Genomic DNA, 20,454 nt, shown 5'->3' with positions numbered 1-20,454 from the left:
AAAAGAAAATTCATAATTGAGGTTTATCCAATAGTGCTAACGTTTTAGACAATGCTATTTCCTTAAGTAGTTTACATACCCTTATACCCCATCGTAATTCTTTCCTATCCTTTTCTCCAGGTGTTTTGAAAGTTTCCCAGTTTCGCTTGTATTCAAAATATCTGACAATAAAAAGTGAAATCTGCCAGTAAAATCCATGTTCAGAAGACTGGATATGAACATTAGCTCTTAAATTTGTCCCCAGTTTATTTAAGAACTCAACTGCAGCATCATAGATACACAAAAAAATTGGGTCTGAAGTTTGTATTAGTGAAAATGATTTGGATGAAAATGTTCCAACTCTGAATTTTTTTCTGGAATTCTTTAGTAACATCATACTTTTAGTCATGGTAGTCAGAATCACACATGGAATCAAGGTGATAAGTACCAGAAACAAACTATGAATTAATTTTACTGCAAAGTATGTAGCATTCATATTTATCACAACAATGGTTGTATAGTTAACAAATTTAATTCTCTCACCTCTACATTCATTTCTTTTCCTTTTCCCTCAGAGTCCCCTAACAATTATCTTTTCTCCTTACCCAAGAAAATAGTGAAAAGGCTAACCCCAATTTTGAAACTGTCAAATACAGCAATTAAACTTGATCTTTCAACTGAGACAAGTCAGGGTCAACATTATTTAAAAGAAATAGAATGTCATTGTGCACGAGATTGTGCTTTGCCTTACAGCTGTAGTAGCCCATGTTCACTGCTGATCCTAAGTGCCATCTATGAAGTTTAAACATTGCCTTTATGACTATGTATGCTCCTGGAGCTTTGCTTTCCTCTAACACCCCAAAAGCATACTGGTTGATAGATTAACTTTTATTATAAAATTATTCTTATGGCTGTTAAGAGAATCAGCCTAATGGGTGTGTGGAAAAATAGGTAGATAAAGTAGCCTCCAGTGATACAAGGAAATATATTGAGAATATGGATTGAGTTCTTTGGTAAAGTAGCTGTATTTGGTCTTGGACACTGAATGCATCTGAACTACTTCATGAAAGTGTAATTGACAGATTAGAGTGATGTGAAGGAAACAGTAGGTACATATAACAATTGTCAAACAGAAAAATAATCCTCAATTGAATTATACATGGAATAGAAATAATTAAAGAAGCCAACACTCACTTTGCCACAGGATCAGTTTTCTTTAAGTTTCTTGTGTGAGGATGATCCATTATTGGTCTTATAACTGCCATATATTAATTTTGAAAAAGGTAAATAACAATGAGAATTTCCATCACATACTAATATCTCAAAGCATAGGTAACAAATTACCAACCATTTCAAGGTTTATTCTAAGCAATTTCCAGATCTCAGTCCTACAAACCAAGTTAAGAAATGTCTGAAGTTTAATGGGATCTTATGCCCAAATAGTTAGTCACTTTTCCCAAACTTCAAAGCCTCACAAAAAAATAGGACCACTGGCAATACTGACCTCAATGTGCCCAGGCTTAGAGAGAAGTTAAAGCTAGAATTTATTTTTATAGGAATGTTACCAAAAACTATTACATCTTCCATAACAATATTTCCATGGGTCAATGAATACACTACACAACTGAGAGCCAGCTTCAGGGAGCAAGTAAAGGCAATATCCTTAATGCAGTGAAAACTAAAGCAAAAATAGAGAACTAGTTCAATGTTTCTGATGACCTTTAAATTTCGATAATACCTTTAGAAAACATCTTTTGACAATTTGTCACACAAACAAGAAGATCTGCAGCAATCCAAAGCAACACACACAAAATAGTGGAGGAACTCAGCAGGTCAAAAGCATCTGTGGTAAAAAGTAAACAGCTGACATTTTGGGCTGTACCCTTCTGCAGGAAAGGAAGGAGTAAGAAGGTATGGGGTGGGTGGGGACAGAGAGAAGAAGTACAAGGTGGTAGGTGATAGATGAAAATGGGGGAGGTGGGTACAGGTGTCCCTCCCCCTTTACAAAGGTAGAACGTTCCTATGAAACCTTTCTTAAGCCGAAATGGCATAAAGCGAAGAACCATTAATTTTCATGGGAAAAATTTTCCTAAAAGCAAAAATCCTCTTTGTAATGCAAAAACAGGTTAGTAATGTAGGTCTTTTGTAAAAGCGAAGTTGGATCAAATGAACATTTGTAAAGCGGGAGATACCAGAGCTAAACGGCTGGAGAAGGGGGAAGTCTGACAGAAGAGGACAAAAGGCCATGGAAGGAAGTGAAAGGGGAGGAACACGAGAGGGAGGTGATGGGCAGGTGAGTAGATAGTGACGGGGAAACAGGAATGGGGAATCGTGAGTAGAGGCAATTACTGAAGTTTGAGAAATCGACGTTCATGTTTTTGATTGTCATCTTTGTTTACATAATTCATTACAGACTATATTCAAAAGTATGTGAATGGCATGCATCATCATACCACATCATATTTACACACCTCCCTGAAAAGTAAAATGAAACTAATGTTATCCCAGCACAATGTTTTTCTTTCAATTAGTTTTATGTTCTGGAGTTACAATACATAAGACTAATTCCAGCAGTTATCGGAGGTTCAAGAAATCAACATTCATGCTATCAGGTTGGAAGCTACTGTTATGATACCAGCCCCCTCCTTTGTGAGAATCGCAAGAGCCCTAGTGAAGGGGGGGGTTCAATGACCCAAGAGAGAGAGAGACGTGCTGAATAGCCACAGGAAATGGGAGAGAGAGGGAGACGTGCTGAATACCACGTTCCACTGGGATGCAGAATAAAGCGACCCTGACTATTGTCTCATGAAGACCACGTGTAAAGCCCTCGGGCAAAGTGGGCTGGTTGAGAGAGAGATTGACACCTGTGATCCCATGAGGAAGTATAAAGGAGGGTCTGGGGGGGAACGACCCCTTTAGACGCACCAAGGAGACACGATAGCGATCCTGTCGTAGCGGGAAGCCATTCTGAAGGAAGCCACGTGCGTTAGATTACGAATCGGGAGTCTGTGGCTGGAATCACGGACAATCGCTTTGAACTAACAACAGGAAAGCCTGCTCTCCTGATTCCACAGCTTTGCTTCGTAAGGACCTGGGCAAGTGTTCCTTTTCTCACCAATCTCTCTCTCTCTCTCTCTCTCCAACACGGGAAACTCAGCGGTTCCCAAACGGCTGAAGCCTGCCGACTTTTGAATGACTGTTATATTTTTCCAAATGGACAAGATATTATCCCCTAGACAACGATAGAGCTTATTTCTGATTGATCATTACTATACCTGCGCTTTAGATTGAGTATTGACGACGTATGGTATCTGAATGTTTGTATTAACCTTCCTTTTGTGCCCCTGTATAAATAAAAACATTTAAAAATGGTACCATCAGACTTCAGTGGACCTCTCTATCTTTGCTGGTAAGTGATCCAGTTACGGGATACATAACACTACCCAGCCAGAATACAAGGTGTTGCTACTCCATCCTGAGTGTAGCCTCATCATGGCAGTAGAGGTGGCCATGGACTGACATGTCAGAATGGGAATGAGATGTAGAATTTAAATGGGTGGTTATCCAGAAATTACACTTTTTGTGGTGGACGAAGCAAAGGTGCTCAACGACGCAGTCTCTCAATCTACGTCGGGTCTCACCGATATACAGCAGGCCACACCGGGAGCACCGTACACAGTGAATAACTCCCAACAGATTTGCAGGTGAGGGAAGAGATGTAGGGGCAGGTGTGGCACTTGTCCTGCTTGCAAGGATAAGTATCAGGAGTGAGATCAGTGGGGAGGCACAAGTGGACAAGGGAGACAGCTTTTCTAACAACTTCTTGCTTTCTGCAGGGATGTCTTCCTAACATGACTATCCCTTTCTCTTTCACCAATCAAATTCCCAGCTCCTTACTTCACCCCCTTCCCCTCTCCCAGTTTCATCTATCACCTGCCACCATGCACTTTTTCCTCCCCTCCCCCACCTTAGTCTGACTCCTTTCTGGACCTGAAGGCAGCTGGAAACATCAACTCTGTAATTTTTTCCATAGATGATGCCTGACCTGCTGAGTTCCTCCAGCATTTTGTGTATGTTGCCTTTGAGAATTTGTACTTTGTATAAGATTGAAATGTGCTCTTAAATTAGAAGAGCATAATTATAAATTAGAAAACATAAAATGTAATCACTCACATGACTTTGGTGCATTTGAGAGACAATTGTAGCCTTCGCCTCCTATAAGATTTTGGTTCCACTACAGCAGAAAGAAAATTATTATTTTTTTTTAAAAGTGACAAGGCTTGTTAGAATGGTCTCAGCAAGCTTTGGAAATGTAAGTTTTATCAGCACAAAATCCCTTTACCATGCAAGTTTAGTACTAAATGTACATCAAGTTAATGGGGTTTGTCAATACACTCCATAATGTCTCACATCTCAAAAGTTATTTTCCATTACTCTATTTCTATATTGAAAATATTACTGATTAAATGGACATGTATAAACTACACAAAGAATTTTATATTGCTCAGCTATCAAATGTACTAGACAAATAACGTCCTTTCCCAAAAAAGCAAGACACTTCAAATTATTTACCAGATCTTTTGTGAAGAAAGGCTGGGCAGAATTTGGTCGCCTTCCGAACACGCTGCTGAATTCTTCACTTTCTGTGTCAGACTCTGCTATATTGCCAAGGGGCTGAAATCTGATCTGTCCAAATTCACTGCCTGCATCTTTTAAAGAAAGTTCGTGAAACAAAAGTTACTTTTGAATTGAATTGACTTTATTACTTACATGAGGAGTAAAAATCTTTACGTTACACCTCCATCTAAATGTGCAATGTGCAATTTATAATAAATAATACGTACAACAGGACAATTGTATCTGTGTGAATTAATCAGTATGGTAGCCTGGTGGAAGAAGCTGTCCTAGAGCCTGTTGGTCATTTATTTTAGCTGCGCTACCGTTTCCCGGATGGCAGCAGCTGGAACAGTTTGTGGTTGGCATGACTCAGGTCCCAATGATACTTTGGGCCCCGTCTTTTTTTAAAAAAAACACACCTGTCTTTGTAAATATCCTGAATAGTGGGAAGTTCACATCTATAGATGCGCTGGGCTATCTGCACCACTCTCTGCAGAGTCCTATGATTGAGGGAAAAACAGTTCCCATACCAGGCAGTGATGCAGCCAGTCAGGATGCTCTCAATTGTATCCCTGTAGAAAGTTCTTAGGATTTGGGGGCCCATACCAAACTTCAACCATCTGTTGTGCTTTTTACACCACACAGCCTGCAAACACAGACCACTCAAACACAGATCCATTTATGTCAATAGGGGTTAGCCTGTCTCCATTTCTGCTGTAGTCCACAACCAGCTCCTTTGTTTTTTGAAATTGAGGGAGAGGTTGTTTTCTTGACACCACCATGTCAGGGTGATGACTTCTTCTCTGAAGACTGCCTTGTTACTATTTGAGACTAGGCCAATCAATGTAGTATCATCAGCAAATTTAATTAGCAGATTGGAGCTGTGGGTAGCGACACAGTCGTTGGTATACAGAGAATAAAGGAGGGGAGTTAAGACAGCCCTGAGAGGGGCACCTGTGTCGAGGGTCAGAAGGGCAGAGTCCAGGGAGCCCACTCTTACCACCTGCTGGCATCTAAAGTCCAGGATCCAGTTGCACAAGGCAGGGTGAAGACTGAGGACTCTGAGCTTCTTGTCGAGCCTTGAGGGAATTATAGTGTTAAATGCTGAACTGTTTGTCCAAGAACAGCATTCTCAAGTAAGCATCCTTCTCCAGATGTATAAAGACAGTGTGTAGAGTTGTGGCTATTGCATCATCTGTCAATAGGTTGTGTTGGTATGTCATGTTTATATTAAAAACAATGCAAAAGTTCTCCAGTATTTTTATAACAGGATTATAACTGACTGAGCAATAGTGAAGAACTCAAATTCCTCTATGTACATGAAAAATCAACTGATGAAGACCATCTTTCTGCCCAAAGAACCACCAAATTTTGCCTTTTCACTCTGAAGTGTTTAATCCAGGCTGTTAAATTTTATACAAATGTTTGTATTATCACAGTTCTCAACAGAACTGTTTCATGAATTAAATGCTTTGCCTTACATATGTATCTACTGCAAATTATTTGATATGAGACAATACAGATGATCATGTTCTGTGACAACTAGAATAGTAGATAATAAGGCAGATTCTTTTTAACCTTCACATGTCTACTATTTCTCATTCTCCTAAAGGTTGCACATTTCACCACTTATGGCTATCTATCTGGAGATTGGAGCAGAGGCACAAGGAGTGGATTAAGTGCAGAGATGTTTTGTCTAAATGTATGCGTGACCAAACAATTCCTTCTGCAATTAATAGACAAGCAAAATGGACACCTAGCACAAGACACCCCTCATCTTGGACACAAAACTGACTCTGGCTATGAGGTTTGAATGGTTCTGAGTGTAGTATCCAAATGACTCGACTTTAACTAGGCAACAGGGTTTCAAACCTGTGACTGATTGCAATGCAATGATCTTGTCTTACGCTTTTAAACACAAGGCATTTATTATTATAAAGATTACCAAGGAGCTTGTAACTCATTTCAGTTATTCCCAAATTAAGGATATGTACAACAAAACATAAAATCCCCTCTAAATAAACAATGATTGTTTCCAAAAGGAAGTTTGAAAAATGATTCACGTTTATTGAGAATAAAATCCTGACCGAAACGATAGTAATGGACATATTTTTAAATGCTATTCAGGACAAGCATGAGCATCAGGTTAAAAGAACTGATTGAAGTATACCTGGTCTGATCCTGTGAATTTATACTGTTTTGACTCAAAATATCTACCTCCTGTCAAAAGAAGCCCATTCCTTTTAACGTCTCACATACATTTATCATTTCAGGACATAGACCAGTACAGCATATGAAAAAGTTATTAAATTAGTAATCAAATGGACAACTAAACTATCTCTTCTGCCTACACAATGTCGATATCCTTCCATTTTCCTCACATTCATGTGCCTATGTAAAAGTCACTTATGTAGCAGCCTCTACCACTAGCACATTCCAGTAACCCACCACACTCTGTAAAAAAAACTTGTCCCTCACACCTCCTTTGAAATACCCTTTCTCACCTTAATGCATGCCCTCTGATATTACACTCCAACCCCTGGAAAAAGATACTGTTTACTCTATACCTCTCATAATCATACAAACCTCATCAGATATCCCCTCAGCCTCCACTTCTCTAGACAATGCCACCAAAGTTTGTCCAACTTCTCGTTTAAGCAAATGCCCTCTAATCAAGGCAGCATCTTTGCAACCCTCTTCTGCACCCTCTCCATGCCTTGACATCATTCCTAATAATAAAGCAACCAGAACTGTTTGCAATACTCCAGATGTAGCGTAACTACAGTTCTATAAAACTGCAACATAATATCCTGACTTTTGAACTCAATGCCTTAACTAATAAAGGCAAGCATGCCATATGCCTTCTTAACCACCCTATCAACCAGTCACTTTCAGGGAGCTGTGAACTTGGACTCCCAAGATTCCTTTGCTCATCAACACTGTGAAGGTAATACAAATTGTTCTATCTTCTTGGCTCAGTTTGTATAGTCCAAAACAAATATTATTTTTATTATCATTGCTATTGTATTGATTTATATACCATTATTTTTTTTAACAATTAGACACTCAGCTTATTTTTTTAGTTGACACCAAGCAACACATTCAGCAGATGGACAGGCTTAGTAGCTCTTTCACAAGGAAAATAACAGTGTAAGAAGCTTACAAGATGATTTGAACGACTGAATTACTATAGATCCAAGACTTGAACAGACAAGCATATCTTATTTTGGGCAATCTGCCTAATGGATTAATCTGCACTATAATAATGAGAAAGGATATGTGTTCATCCAGGAGAGAGAACGCAACCAGCCCATGGCACTTACCAGACTCTGTTTCAGTGACTGTCGACTCATCATAAACATGGAACTGTCCATTTTTCTTACTGCAATGAATTACAGAAATAGATACGTAATGAGTTTTCTAAGTACTCCATAGAAGTAATTGCATCTAATTCCTGCAAATGAAAACTGAAAATCATATACAAAAATGAGAAAATCAGTTACCATATTTTCATACCATTTCCTTTATGACCAAAATTCCTCACCCTATTCTTGAGATTGTGCAGATTTTTTTTTGAGGACGGGGAGACAAAAATAAGGAGAGAAAAAAGCCAACACCATTTAAACCATCAAATGGTATTTATAAAGTGAAATTATGTATAATGTACAGTAAAAAATTGTTTCCCTTTTATCAAAAAGTGGTTGCCAAAATATGTATATTGAAGGATGTATGTTAATCATCATAAGGCTGGCATTAATCGAAACATGTACCCAATTGCAATGTTCAGTTACTTTAGTTGCAGTTGGAATTATGTATATGAATAGCCAGAGAACTGGACAAATCTAGAATTGTGTTAGTATTTAAAACATCTTCAAGAGATTTCTTCAATGAAGAAATTAATTCATTCATTTAATTTACTGCTTACAGAAACAAAATCATGAAAATGTCTACGTTTGCAGAACAACAATGCAATTAGGAAGACTCCAAGAACATTTTTACCATGGAAATAATATATAGCAAATTTTTAATTTGGATATTCACAAAGAATTTTGTGGCTACTTAAGTATTATAAGCGTAACTTTGTAAATTATTAAAATTCTGATTATTTCAATGCTTCAATTTAGTTGGAAAATGTTATTGAAAATTATGAATCCAGTGGTATGAAAATTTAAATGCCATTTAAATATAGATTAATAAATCTTCCTGCTTTCACAAAATCTTTAATCACTAACAAAACTTTAATTGTCAGCTTACATACCGCAATACTTTTCTCTTAATATTAGGTCTTCTGTTGCTTTCAGGGAGTGTTTCAGGGCTGCTTGTCCTGCTGTTCTCAGATTGCATCTGACTGCTGTTACTCTCCTGATCTGGACTTTCCTGGATAATTAACTTAGATGGTGCTGATGTGCTTCTGCACAGATTTGGGGCAACTGTATACCTGCTGCTCTGATGAAATTTTGAAGGGTAACCATGGAAAATATCCCTTTTATATGAAAACTGCAAGCATTAGAGAAGAAGATACAAATTTTAAAATATAATTTATGCATAACCACATCATAAGCAAGTCACTGTACTCAGGTTCTATGGATTAATTCAGATCTCAAGACATAATCTCAACAAGCTGGTGCATTTAGACAGTGTTAATAAATATATTAGGAGAAGTAGGCCATTTGGTCCCTTGACTGTACTCTGCCATTTAACAAGTTCACGGCTGACCTGACTGCAATTTCAAATCGTCTAATTTGAAAATATTCAAGGAATCTGTTTTCATTGCCCTTTGATGGAATTCAAAAGAAATTTTACTTTCATCTCTCTTAAATGGACAACTCTTTCTCCCTGAAAGACATCCCAAAGTATATTACAATTTTATAAACAGTTTGCAGATTTTAATAAAATTAAATCTATGTTCTCTCTCATGTTTTTCTTTCCAGAAAACAATATTTTACTTACCTGATTCTCTTTTTCAGAGCTGAAATCTTGTTGCGGTGTACACTGGGTGGCTAAAATGGGTTGTTCCAAAGGTCTATTTCTCGTCTGTGAAACTTGATAGGAAGTAACCACATCAACTTTCCAAAATAAAAAAAGCAGCATCCTTTCTTCTGCAAACCTTTACCACTTAGTGAATTTAAATACATTACTACATATTCTGTCATTAAACACAACTACATATTCTGTCATTAAACACAAAACGGAACATTTTTTGTTAGGGATGAAATCCTGCAGCCATATAACAAAAACTTAAGATTAGGTACAAGGGACATCAAAATGTACAAGTAAATTGGTTTGAATAATTAAATTTTTGCTTCAAAATTTTCTCTTGGGCAACTTTATCATTATATTTTAAAACGCTATCTGGAATGATTTAAACACTATTGTGTATTAATATAAAAACACTTTTTTGAAATTGATGTGAAATAGGTCAAGAAACACTAGATGTGCATGAACATTCCAGATTTTGAGGAAAGCATGATGAAACAACAGTTCTCCTTTAGCAACTGTTCTTTTCACACATATGCACACAAATGTCACTCACATTATCCTGCTTCCATTCAGGTTTTCTCATGTGGAATCTTTAAATTGAAATGGGTGCAAACAACTTAATCCCATTCAGTTTGTGAAAAGTAATAACAATAATTAATGCCTTAGTAAATGTATTATTTTAATTAAGTATTTTCAATATAAACTACTGAATTATTTAAAATAAAATGTTTGAAATGCACAGCAAGTCAAGCAACATCCATTGAAAGTAAAGCAAAGTAATGTTACAGATCAAAGGCCCCTATTAAATCTAGCCATTTTCCTGTTAAGCAATTTATATTATAAAGAGGAGACACAAGGGATTGTAGATATTGGTTAAAAAAAGTGAGCTGCTGGAGGAATTCAGCACCTATAAAGGAAAATGGACAGTTGACATATGGATAGACATGCTTAGGTGGACTGAAAGAAGGATGATTCATAGTATAAAGATGGGGGGGGGGAACAGAGAACTGGCCAACAATAAATGGATACAGGTGAGGAGGGATTGATTGATAGATGGACTTAGGTTGGGGAGATACAGACAGAAATTACAAGATGCTGAGAGGTGACTGGTGGAGGCAGCAAAGGGCTACAGATGATAAAATCTGACAGGAAAAGGTGATGAAGAGAAATTAAATACGGAGGTATGTGGACAGTTGGGATCCAGTGGGAGGAGGGGAAAGAAACCAAGAGATAGCAGTCTGGGTGGTGGTGGCTTGGAAAGAATGGTGTGTATGATAGGGTCTGGGTTAAACATAGAAAAGTAAAGCACAGTATAGGCCCTTCAGCCCATGATGTTGTACCAACCTTCTAACCTATTCCAAGATCAATCTAACCCTTTCCTCTCTCATAACCCTCCATTTCTCTTTCATCTATTTGCATATCTAGGAGTTTCTTAAATAACCCTAATGCATGCACCTCAACCACCACCCCCAGCAACACATTCCATGCACAATACTATGCAAAAACCCTACTTCTGACATCTCCCCTATACTTTCCACCAATCACCTTAAAAGTTATGTCCTCTCATATTAGCTCATGCCACCCTGGGAAAAAGACATTGGTTGTCCACGATATCTCATCGTCCTTCAAAATTTCTCATTAGACATGTCTCTATCCAAACAGATTCCTAGTAAATTTCATCTATACCCTCTCTAAAGTTTTCACATTCTTCCTGAGGTGACTAGATCTGAACACAACACTCCGAAATGAGGTCTAACCTGAATTTTACAGAGCCGCAACACTACTTGCAGTCTTGAACTCAATTCCCTGACTAATGAAGGCCAACACACCATATGCTTTCTTATTCACCCTACAAAACTGCATGGCAACTATGAAGGAAACTAAGGAGTTGGAGCACAAGATCCCACTGTTCCTTCACACTGTTAAGGATCTTGCCATTAATTTTGTACTCTGCCTTCAAGTTCAACTTTCCTAAGTGTATCACTTTACTTTTCTAAATTCATCTCCATCTGTCACTACTTAGTACCGCTCTGCATCCATTCAGTGCCCTGTTGCAACCTACCATCAACCTTCTACACTATCCATAACTCCACCAACTTCTGTGTCATCTGAAAACTTACTAAACCATGCTTCCACTTCCTCATCCAAGTCATTTGTAAAAATCACAAAGAGCAGCATGGAACAATGTTAGTCAAGAATCTTTATGCAGAAATATTCCATAAACTACCACACTCTGCCTTCTGTGGACAAGCCAATTCCAAATCCGCACAGCCATGTTTCTCTGGATCCCCTGCCTCCTGACTTTCTGAGTGAGCCTGCCATGTCGAGTGCTCACCACATCCACTATTCTACCATCAATCTCTTTAGTCACTTCCTTGAAAAAGTCAATCAGGCCGGCGATGCACAATCTGCTCCTCACAAAGCCACGCTCACCATCTCTAACCAGACAATGCTTCTTCAAATGCCTTTAAATCCTGTCTTTAAAAATTCTCTCCAATAGTTTGCCCATTATTGAAGTGATCAGGAGAGTGAAAACGACAGGTGAAATTGTTTCATTATATTCATGTAAAATGACAGCAGTGGTGCTATGGTGCAGCTAGTACAATGCTGTCACAATCTTTATCTTAGGTGCGTTTAAGCACAGTTTGCACATTCCCCCTGTAACTGTACAGTATCCTTTGGCTCTTCAGTTTCCTCCCTCATCTCCACAATGTGTGGGGTTGGAAAGATAACCAGCACTACAAATTGCCCCTAGTATATAGCTGAGTAATAAAATGTGGATACAGTTGATGAGAATTAGGCCCAAATAAAAATAGGATGCACATAGCATAAATATGCAACTGATTTTATCAGTGTTGAAGAACAGGTTTCCACATTGTACATCTCCATGACTAAGTAGTGTTACAATCTACAGAATTCTAACTCCCAGTCCCTTCAAATTATGGAATAACATGCTTACTAATATTTTAATAACCCCTATAATTGTAACATCTGTCCAAAGCAAGGAATATTGATGGCTCATAGAAGTCCTTCCAACTACTGATACTCTCAAACACAAAATTAAATCTATATTTAAATACAAGTTGAGAAGAATTTTTCACTATTTACATTTAACTTACTTTATCCCAATTTGATTGACAAATAACTTTTTAAAAATCAAAAACTGAGAAAAACTGATTTCAACAAAATTAATTGATGGCTTTACTTTACCACATGATTCTGAACTGGCATTACTGGAGCCTCGAGGCTTTGAATACTCATGTTTGATCAGTTCTTCCAGATCTGAGGAAAAGAAACAGCAATAACATTTAACTGTGGCAACAAATTTTGCTTGCAGCATGACACGAGATCATTATTAATCTGAACTATTAGTTATTACAAGTGGACCACTGATTTTCTGGCACCCTCAGTTCCAGAGCCTTGCTGGATTAAGATTTTTGCCAGGTTAAAAGAGGTCACACAATAATAATGGCAAAAATGGGCTGTAGAAGCTTAAAAAGGATTATTAAACAAAAATTTAATGTAAATTTACTAATTACTGTGCTTACAAAGAATGTTGCTTCTCAGTTATCTTTTTAAACATTTCATTCAGGTGAAGTTGTTGCATGTGATTTGATCTCTCCCTATCTGTTTCTCTAACCCTTTGATTATATCACCAAAAGAGAAAAAAAATACCATTCTATGTAAACAGTGTTTCGCTAAAGCAAATGAGTATTAGAAAAGCAATGAAAGTTGGTAAGAACACTGAGCAAGATCGGGTGATGATTGAATGGATGACAAACCAATCCCATACAAGTTGCACAGCTTATGCACAGAAACACCTTGGTCCACATTATTCAATATTTCAACCTTCTCTTGGATCGATATGGACCGCTGTTTACATTTGACACGACCACTGGTACTTGCACTTACCTTAAAAGCCATAGCTAGCGTTAAATTTAAGTAAAATAAGCAAAAATTAAGCACAAAATATTGGGACTATCACCAACAAGTGCAATGTAAGTAATAAAAATAGCATGCTTTTGTCAAAATGAGTCTCGCCACAGATGGTGCTGTGTGATAATAGAAAATAGGTGCAGGAGAAGGCCATTCAGCCCTTTGAGCCAGCACCGCCATTTGCTGTGATCATGGCTGATCATCCACAATCAGTACCCCGTTCCTGCCTTCTCCCCATATCCCTTGACTCCACTATCTTGAAGAGCTCTATCTCTTTCTTGAGAGCATCCAGAGAATTGGCCTCCACTGCCTTCTGAGGCAGAGCACTCCACAGATCCACAACTCTCTGGGTGAAAAAGTTTTTCCTCAACTCCATTCTAAATGGCCTACCCTTTATTCTTAAACTGTGGCCTCTGGTTCTGGGCTCCCCCAACATCGGGAACATGTTTCCTGCCTCTAGCGTGTCCAATCCCTTAATAATCTTATATGTTTCAATCAGATCCCCTCTCATCCTTCTAAATCCCAGTGTATACAAGCCCAGTCGCTCCAATCTTTAACATATGACAGTCCCAGCATCCTGGGAATTAACCTCATGAACCTACGCTGTACTCTCTCAATAGCAAAAATGTCCTTGCTCAAATTTGGAGACAGACCAAAATTGCCCACAATACTCCAGGTGTGGTCTCAGAAGGACCTGCAGAAGGACCTCTTTGCTCCTATACTCAGCTCTCCTTATTATGAAGGCCAATATGGCATTAGCTTTCTTCACTGCCTGCTGTACCTGCATGCTTACTTTCAGTGACTGATGAACAAGGACAACTAGATTCTTATTGTACTTCCCTTTTCCTAACTTGACACCATTCAGATAATAATCTGCCTTCCTGTTCTTGCCACCAAAGTGGATAACCTCACATTTATCCACATTAAACTGCATCTGCCATGCATCAGCCCACACCCCCAACCTGTCCAAGTCACTGTATTCTCATAACATCCTCCTCACATTTCACACTGCCACCCAGCTTTGTGTCATCTGCAAATTTGCTAATGCTACTTTTAATCCCTTCATCTAAATCATTAATGTATATTGTAAATAGCTGTGGTCCCAGCACCAAGCCCTGCGGTACCCCACTAGTCACTGCCTGCTATTCTGAAAGGGACCCGTTAATCCCTACTCTTTGTTTCCTGTCTGCCAACCGATTTTCTATTCATGTCAGTACCCTATCCCCAATACCATGTGCTCTAATTTTGCCACTAATCTCCTATGTGGGACCTTATCAAAGGCTTTCTGAAAGTCCAGGTACACTACATCCACTGGCTCTCCCTTGTCCATTTTCATGACCGTAAACCACAAGACCATAAAACATAGGAGCAGAATTAGGCCATCTGGCCCATCGAGTCTGCCCCGCCATTCACTCGTGGCTGATCCTTTTTTTCTATCTCCTCCTCAACCCCAGTTCCCAGCCTTCTCCCCGTAACCTTTGATGCCATGTCTAGTCAAGAACCTATCAATCTCTGCTGTAAATACACCCAATGACCTGGCCTCCACAGCTGCATGTGGCAACAAATTCCATAAATTCATAACCCTTTGGCATCTCTGTTTACACAGGACGCTCCTCTACCCTGAGCCCTCGTCCTAGAATCTCGCACCATGGGAAACATCCTTTCCACGTCTACTCTGTCTAGGCCTTTCAACATTCAAAAGGTTTCAATGAGATCCCCCTCTCATCCTTCTGAATTCCAGCAAGTACAGACCCACAGCCATCAGACATCCCTCATATGATAATCCTTTCTTTTCTGGAATTATTCTTGTGAACCTCCCCTGGACTCCCTCCAATGCCAGTACATCTTTTCTAAGATGAGGGGCCCATTGATTTGTGAATCCAGAACTGGCTTGCCCACAGAAGGCAGAGAGTGGCTGTAGACGGGTCATATTCTGCATGGAGGTTGGTGACCAGTAAATTTGCTGATGACCCAAAGGTTGGAGGTGTTGTGGATAGTATGGAGGGCTGTCAGAGTTTACAGAGGGACATTGACAGAATGCAAAACTGGGCTGAGAAATGGCAAATGGAGTTCAACCCAAGTAAGTGTGAAGTGGTTCATTTTGATATTCAAATATGATGGCAGAATATAGTATTAATGGTAAGACTCTTGGCAGTGTGGATCAGAGAGATCTTGGGGTCTGAGCCCATAGGACACTCAAAGCTGCTGCGCAGGTTGACTGTGGTTAAGAAGGCATATGGTGTATTGGCCTTCATCAATCGTGGAATTGAATTTAGGAGCCGAGAGGTAATGTTGCAGCTATATAGGACCCTGGTCAGACCCCACTTGGAGTACTGTGCTCAATTCTGGTTGCCTCACTACAGGAAGGACGTGGAAACCATAGAAAGGGTGCACAGGAGATTTGCAAGGACGTTGCCTGGATTGGGGAGCATGCCTTATGAGAATAGGTTGAGTGAACTCATCCTTTTCTCTTTGGAGAAACAGAGGATGAGAGGTGACCTAATAGAGATGTATAAGATGATGAGAGGCATTGATCGTGTGGATAGTCAGAGATTTCTTCCCAGCACTGAAATGGCTAGCACAAGAAGGCACAGTTTTAAGGTGCTTGGAAGTAGGTACAGTGGAGATGTCAGGGGCAATTTTTTTTTAATGCGAAGTAGTGAGTGCATGGAATGGGCTGCTGGTTACGGTGGTGGAGGTGGATACGACAGGGTCTTTTAAGAGACTCCTGGATAGGTACATGGAGCTTAGAAAAATAGAGGGCTATGGGTAACCCTAGGTAATTTCTCAGGTAAGGACATATTCAGCACAGCATTGTGGACTGAAGGGCCTGTATTGTGCTGTAGGTTTTCTGTTTCTATAAAACTATTCACAATACTCAAGGTGAGGTCTCACCAGTGCCTTATAAAGCCTCAGTATCACATTCTTGCTCTTGTATTCTAGACCACTTGAAATGAATGACAACATGGCATTTGCCTTCCTCACCACCAACTCTACCTACAAGTAGGGTGTTCTGCACAAGGACTCCCAAGTCCATTTGTATCTCAAATTTCTGGATTTTCTCCCCATTTAGAAAATGGTTTGCATGTTTAATTCAACTACCAAAGTACTCGAACATACATTTTCCAATATTGTATTCCATTTGCCACTTTCTTGCCCATTCTCCTAATCTCTCTAAGTCCTTCTGCATCCTACCTGTTTCCTCAACACTATCTGCCCATCCACCAATCTTTGTATCATCTCTAAACTTGGCAACAATGCCATCTATTCCATCATCAATATTATTTATATACAGCATAAAAAGAAGTGATCCTAACACCAACCCCTGCGGAACACCACTAGTCACTGACAGCCAATCAGAAAAGGATCCTTTTATTCCCACTCGCTGCCTCCTACCAATCAGCCAATGCTCTAACTACATTAGTAACTTTCTTATAATACCATGGGCTCTTAACTTGTTAAGCAGCCTCAAGTGTGGCACCCTGTCAAAGGCCTTCTGAAAGTCCAAATATACAACATCCACTGCATCCCCTTTATCTATTCTACTTGTAATCTCCTCAAAGAATTCCGACAGGTTCGTCAGGCAGGGTTTTCCCAGAAGGAAACCATGCTGACTTTGTCCTATCTTGTCCTGTGTCACCAAGTACTCCATCACCTCATCCTCAACAATTGACTCCAACACCTTCCTAACCACTGAGGTCAGGCTAACTGGTCTATAATTTCCTTTTCGTTGCCTTCCTTAAAGAGTGGAGTAACATTTGCAATTTTCCAGTCCCCTGGCACCATGCCAGAGTCCAATGATTTTTGAAAGATCATTTCTAATGCCACCACGATGCTACCACTTTCAGAACCCTAGGGTGCAGTTCCATTGGTCCGGGTGACTAATGTACCTTTAGGTCTTTCAGGTTTTTGAGCATCTCTTTCTTGTAACAATTACTGTACCCACTTGTCTTCCTTCACACACTACAACATCAGGCATACTGCTAGTGTCTTCCACAGTGAAGATTGACGCAAAATACTCATTTAGTTCATCAACCATCTCCGTGTCCCCCGTTATTGGTTCTCTTGCCTCATTTTCCAGCTGTCATATATCCACTCTCATTTTTCTTTTACTTTTAACATACTTTTACTATCCACTTTGATATTACTTGGAAGCTTGCTTGCATATTTCATCTTTTCCCTTCTAATGATTTTATTAGTTGCTCTCTGTAGGTTTTAAAAAACTTTCCAATCCTGTATCTTCCCACTAATTTTTGCTTTGTTCTTTGCCCTTCCTTTTGCTTTTACAATAGTTTTTACTTCCCTTGTCAGTGAAGGTTGTACTATTTCACTATTTGAGTATTTCTTCATTTTTGGATACGCATGTCCTGCCCCTTCCTCATTTTTCCCAGAAACGCACGCCATTACTGCTCTGCCGACATCCCTGCCAGCAGCTCCTTCCAATTTACTTTGGGCAATTTCTCTCTCATACCACTGTAATTTCCCTTACTCCACTGAAATACTGCTACATCAGACTTTACTTTTTCCCTATCAAATTTCAAGTTGAACACAATTATATTGTGATCACTGGTTCCTAAGGGTTCTTTTACCTTAAGCTCCCTAACTGCCTCTGGTTCATTACATAACATTCAATGCAGTATAGCTGATCCCCTAGAAAGGCTCAACGACAAACTGCTCTAAAAAGCTATCTCTTAGGCATTCAACAAACTCTTGAGATCCACTACCAACTAGATTTTCCCTACAGACCTGCATGTTACAATCTCCCACATGCCATCTGGTGGCCATCCAGAAAACTACATCTCGTAATTTCATCCAAATTAAAAAGAGACACTGTACCATCAGTTTCTTGAAAATTGGTGGTCAACCTGTACTACCATACCTTATTAGCCTTTAGCTGGTTGGTGGCATACACACCAGACTTTGAGGCAAGTGGTCCCAAGGTCGAATTCAGCTAGCTTCATGCGTGCTTTCCGTTAGCACTGGGCTGAGCATTGAGCTAGCAACTTGGCCTTGTAAAAATGTCAAAAATGCTGAAGAAATGGCAAGGTTGCCACCCAATGTGACACAAGGCACAGGATGGAACAACAACCAACCTTAATAGCCTTATTTTACCTTAAAGAAAGGTATTCCAAAATTTGGTGGAGGAGAAAAGCTAGGAATATTAATCATGCCTGGCGCTGAACTTAATGGAGTTCTTCAGTAAATTAACAGTTCACGATAGCTGTTATAGTGTAACAAGCACCTTCTCACAAGAGGTACTGCATGGTGCTTGATCTTAGAATCAGTCAACAGCACCTCATATTCCACTTACCTAACCTTCTGCAGTCAGGTTTTAAGCTGAATTTTAAACACCAATAGTTTAAAATAATCCATGTAGACTTGGAATGGCAATTTCTACAAGATCATATGATCTGCAATACTCCATTAATTATCTCCTTATTCAGGATAGAATTAAAATTAGAGACCCATCCCTAATTCACCCAATGGTGACTTTCTAAGGGTGTAAAGAGATTACTCATGGGAACAAAGTTATTGTGTACAACTACTGTTCGGTGTAATATAACTAAATTACCTTTTCTGAACTCTCGAAGTTGATGTTGTGGGACATTGTGGTAGCCCAACAAACTCAACTGCTCTTGAATATCTTGATCAGTGAAGTTAAGTGCAGCCATTACTGAAGAAGAAACAAATAAGTTTTGACTTATCAGTTTTAGTACTTTCAGAATCAGAATTTATATCACTGCCGTATGTCGTGAAATTTGTTTTGTGGCAGCAGTACTTTGCAACACCTAATAAAAATACTATAAACTACAGTAAGTATATATACTGTATATTAAAAAATAGAATTAAAATTAGAGACCCATCTCTAATTCACACAATGGTGAATTTCTAAGGGTATAAATAGCGTACTCACGGGAATAAACAACTACTGCTCAATGTTATGTGGCCTGGGGGAATCAGAGGATTGGGGCAAAGTCAACTACCTGAATAAATTTTAATTAAAACAAGAAACAGTGGCAACATCTGAAGAATCAAACAGGGGTAACAGATGACGATGAAGTAGCATTTACATTAGTAATCGTGCATAAATACTGCTGACTAAATTTCCTGCAGCAGATCCATCCCTTTTAAATTGTTTAAATTATTTTAAAAGCGTTGACTGCGTCAAATACCCAATTCAATTCGTTTCCATAAAGTGATGGAATGTTGTACATTACGGCTTAAAAATCCTTCAGATGTCCCAATACATCTGTTTAAAATATTCATAGTGTAAGTCTCATACTTAGAGCAACAAAACTTTGACGTCTCGTGGGTCTACCGACTTTGTTTGGATAGCCACCAGTGCCGATTGTGGACATCAAGATTCTAAATTATACAAGAGTTTAGTTTTAGCATTCACTGATCATGTCCTGAAGCAGGGTTTCGGCCCGAAACGTCCACTGTTTACTCGTTTCCATTGATACTTCCTGATCCGTTGAGTTCCTCCAGCATTTTGTTGTGTGCTGTTTCGGTTTCCAGCATCTGCAGACTTTCTCGTGTTTATATTTTAATTGTTTTACTGCCCCCTGACTAAGTACACAACACCATCGCCAACTCACCTCCGCGTCCACCATCTCAACACGACATTACATTGCCGCTTCGATCGCCCACCCTCAATTATAACCACCACCACTCCTCTCTCACCCACCCCATCAGTACCGTCATCGACCGTTCCGGTTCTGCGATGTGTCCGGGCCACGGTCCGCTCGCTCACCGACTGCGGCAGGTCACCCTTTGCTTTCCTGTCCCAACAAGACCAGCCGCCGGCGCGGGCCCACCCGCGGGAAGGCACCAACGGTTCAAACGCCGACCGTTGAAACCAGCCGGCCGCCGGCGTCTGCGCATGCGCCGCTCCCGCAGCCGCGCCTGCGCGGATACGTTGCCACCGGCAACCGGACGGGA

The 20,454-nt window shown here is 39.5% G+C and overlaps 1 protein-coding gene across 3 annotated transcripts in view; it reads right to left on the bottom strand.

Annotated features, from left to right (window-relative positions):
* Positions 1-20,454, bottom strand: part of hyls1 (HYLS1 centriolar and ciliogenesis associated) — a 21,022-nt gene extending 568 nt beyond the window's left edge. Inside the window, exons 1-10 of one of the 3 annotated variants that reach the window (XM_073050542.1) lie at positions 20,212-20,454; positions 19,085-19,186; positions 12,787-12,858; positions 9,547-9,638; positions 8,855-9,093; positions 7,920-7,978; positions 4,552-4,688; positions 4,153-4,213; positions 1,174-1,237; positions 80-161 (exon numbers count right to left, since the gene is read on the bottom strand). In XM_073050542.1, coding sequence (XP_072906643.1) covers positions 80-161; positions 1,174-1,237; positions 4,153-4,213; positions 4,552-4,688; positions 7,920-7,978; positions 8,855-9,093; positions 9,547-9,638; positions 12,787-12,858; positions 19,085-19,184 — 906 coding nt within the window. In that variant the 5' untranslated portion in view covers positions 19,185-19,186; positions 20,212-20,454. Of the gene's footprint in view, positions 1-79; positions 162-1,173; positions 1,238-4,152; positions 4,214-4,551; positions 4,689-7,919; positions 7,979-8,854; positions 9,094-9,546; positions 9,663-12,786; positions 12,859-19,084; positions 19,187-20,200 lie in introns of all 3 variants that reach the window. The other 2 variants (XM_073050540.1, XM_073050541.1) reach the window with 2 other exon arrangements.

This window comes from Hemitrygon akajei, chromosome 7, assembly GCF_048418815.1.
Source record: "Hemitrygon akajei chromosome 7, sHemAka1.3, whole genome shotgun sequence".
NCBI lineage: Eukaryota > Metazoa > Chordata > Chondrichthyes > Myliobatiformes > Dasyatidae > Hemitrygon > Hemitrygon akajei.
The sequence above is the reverse complement of the archived record's forward strand: the minus strand, read 5'-3'. Positions and strand labels throughout refer to the sequence as shown.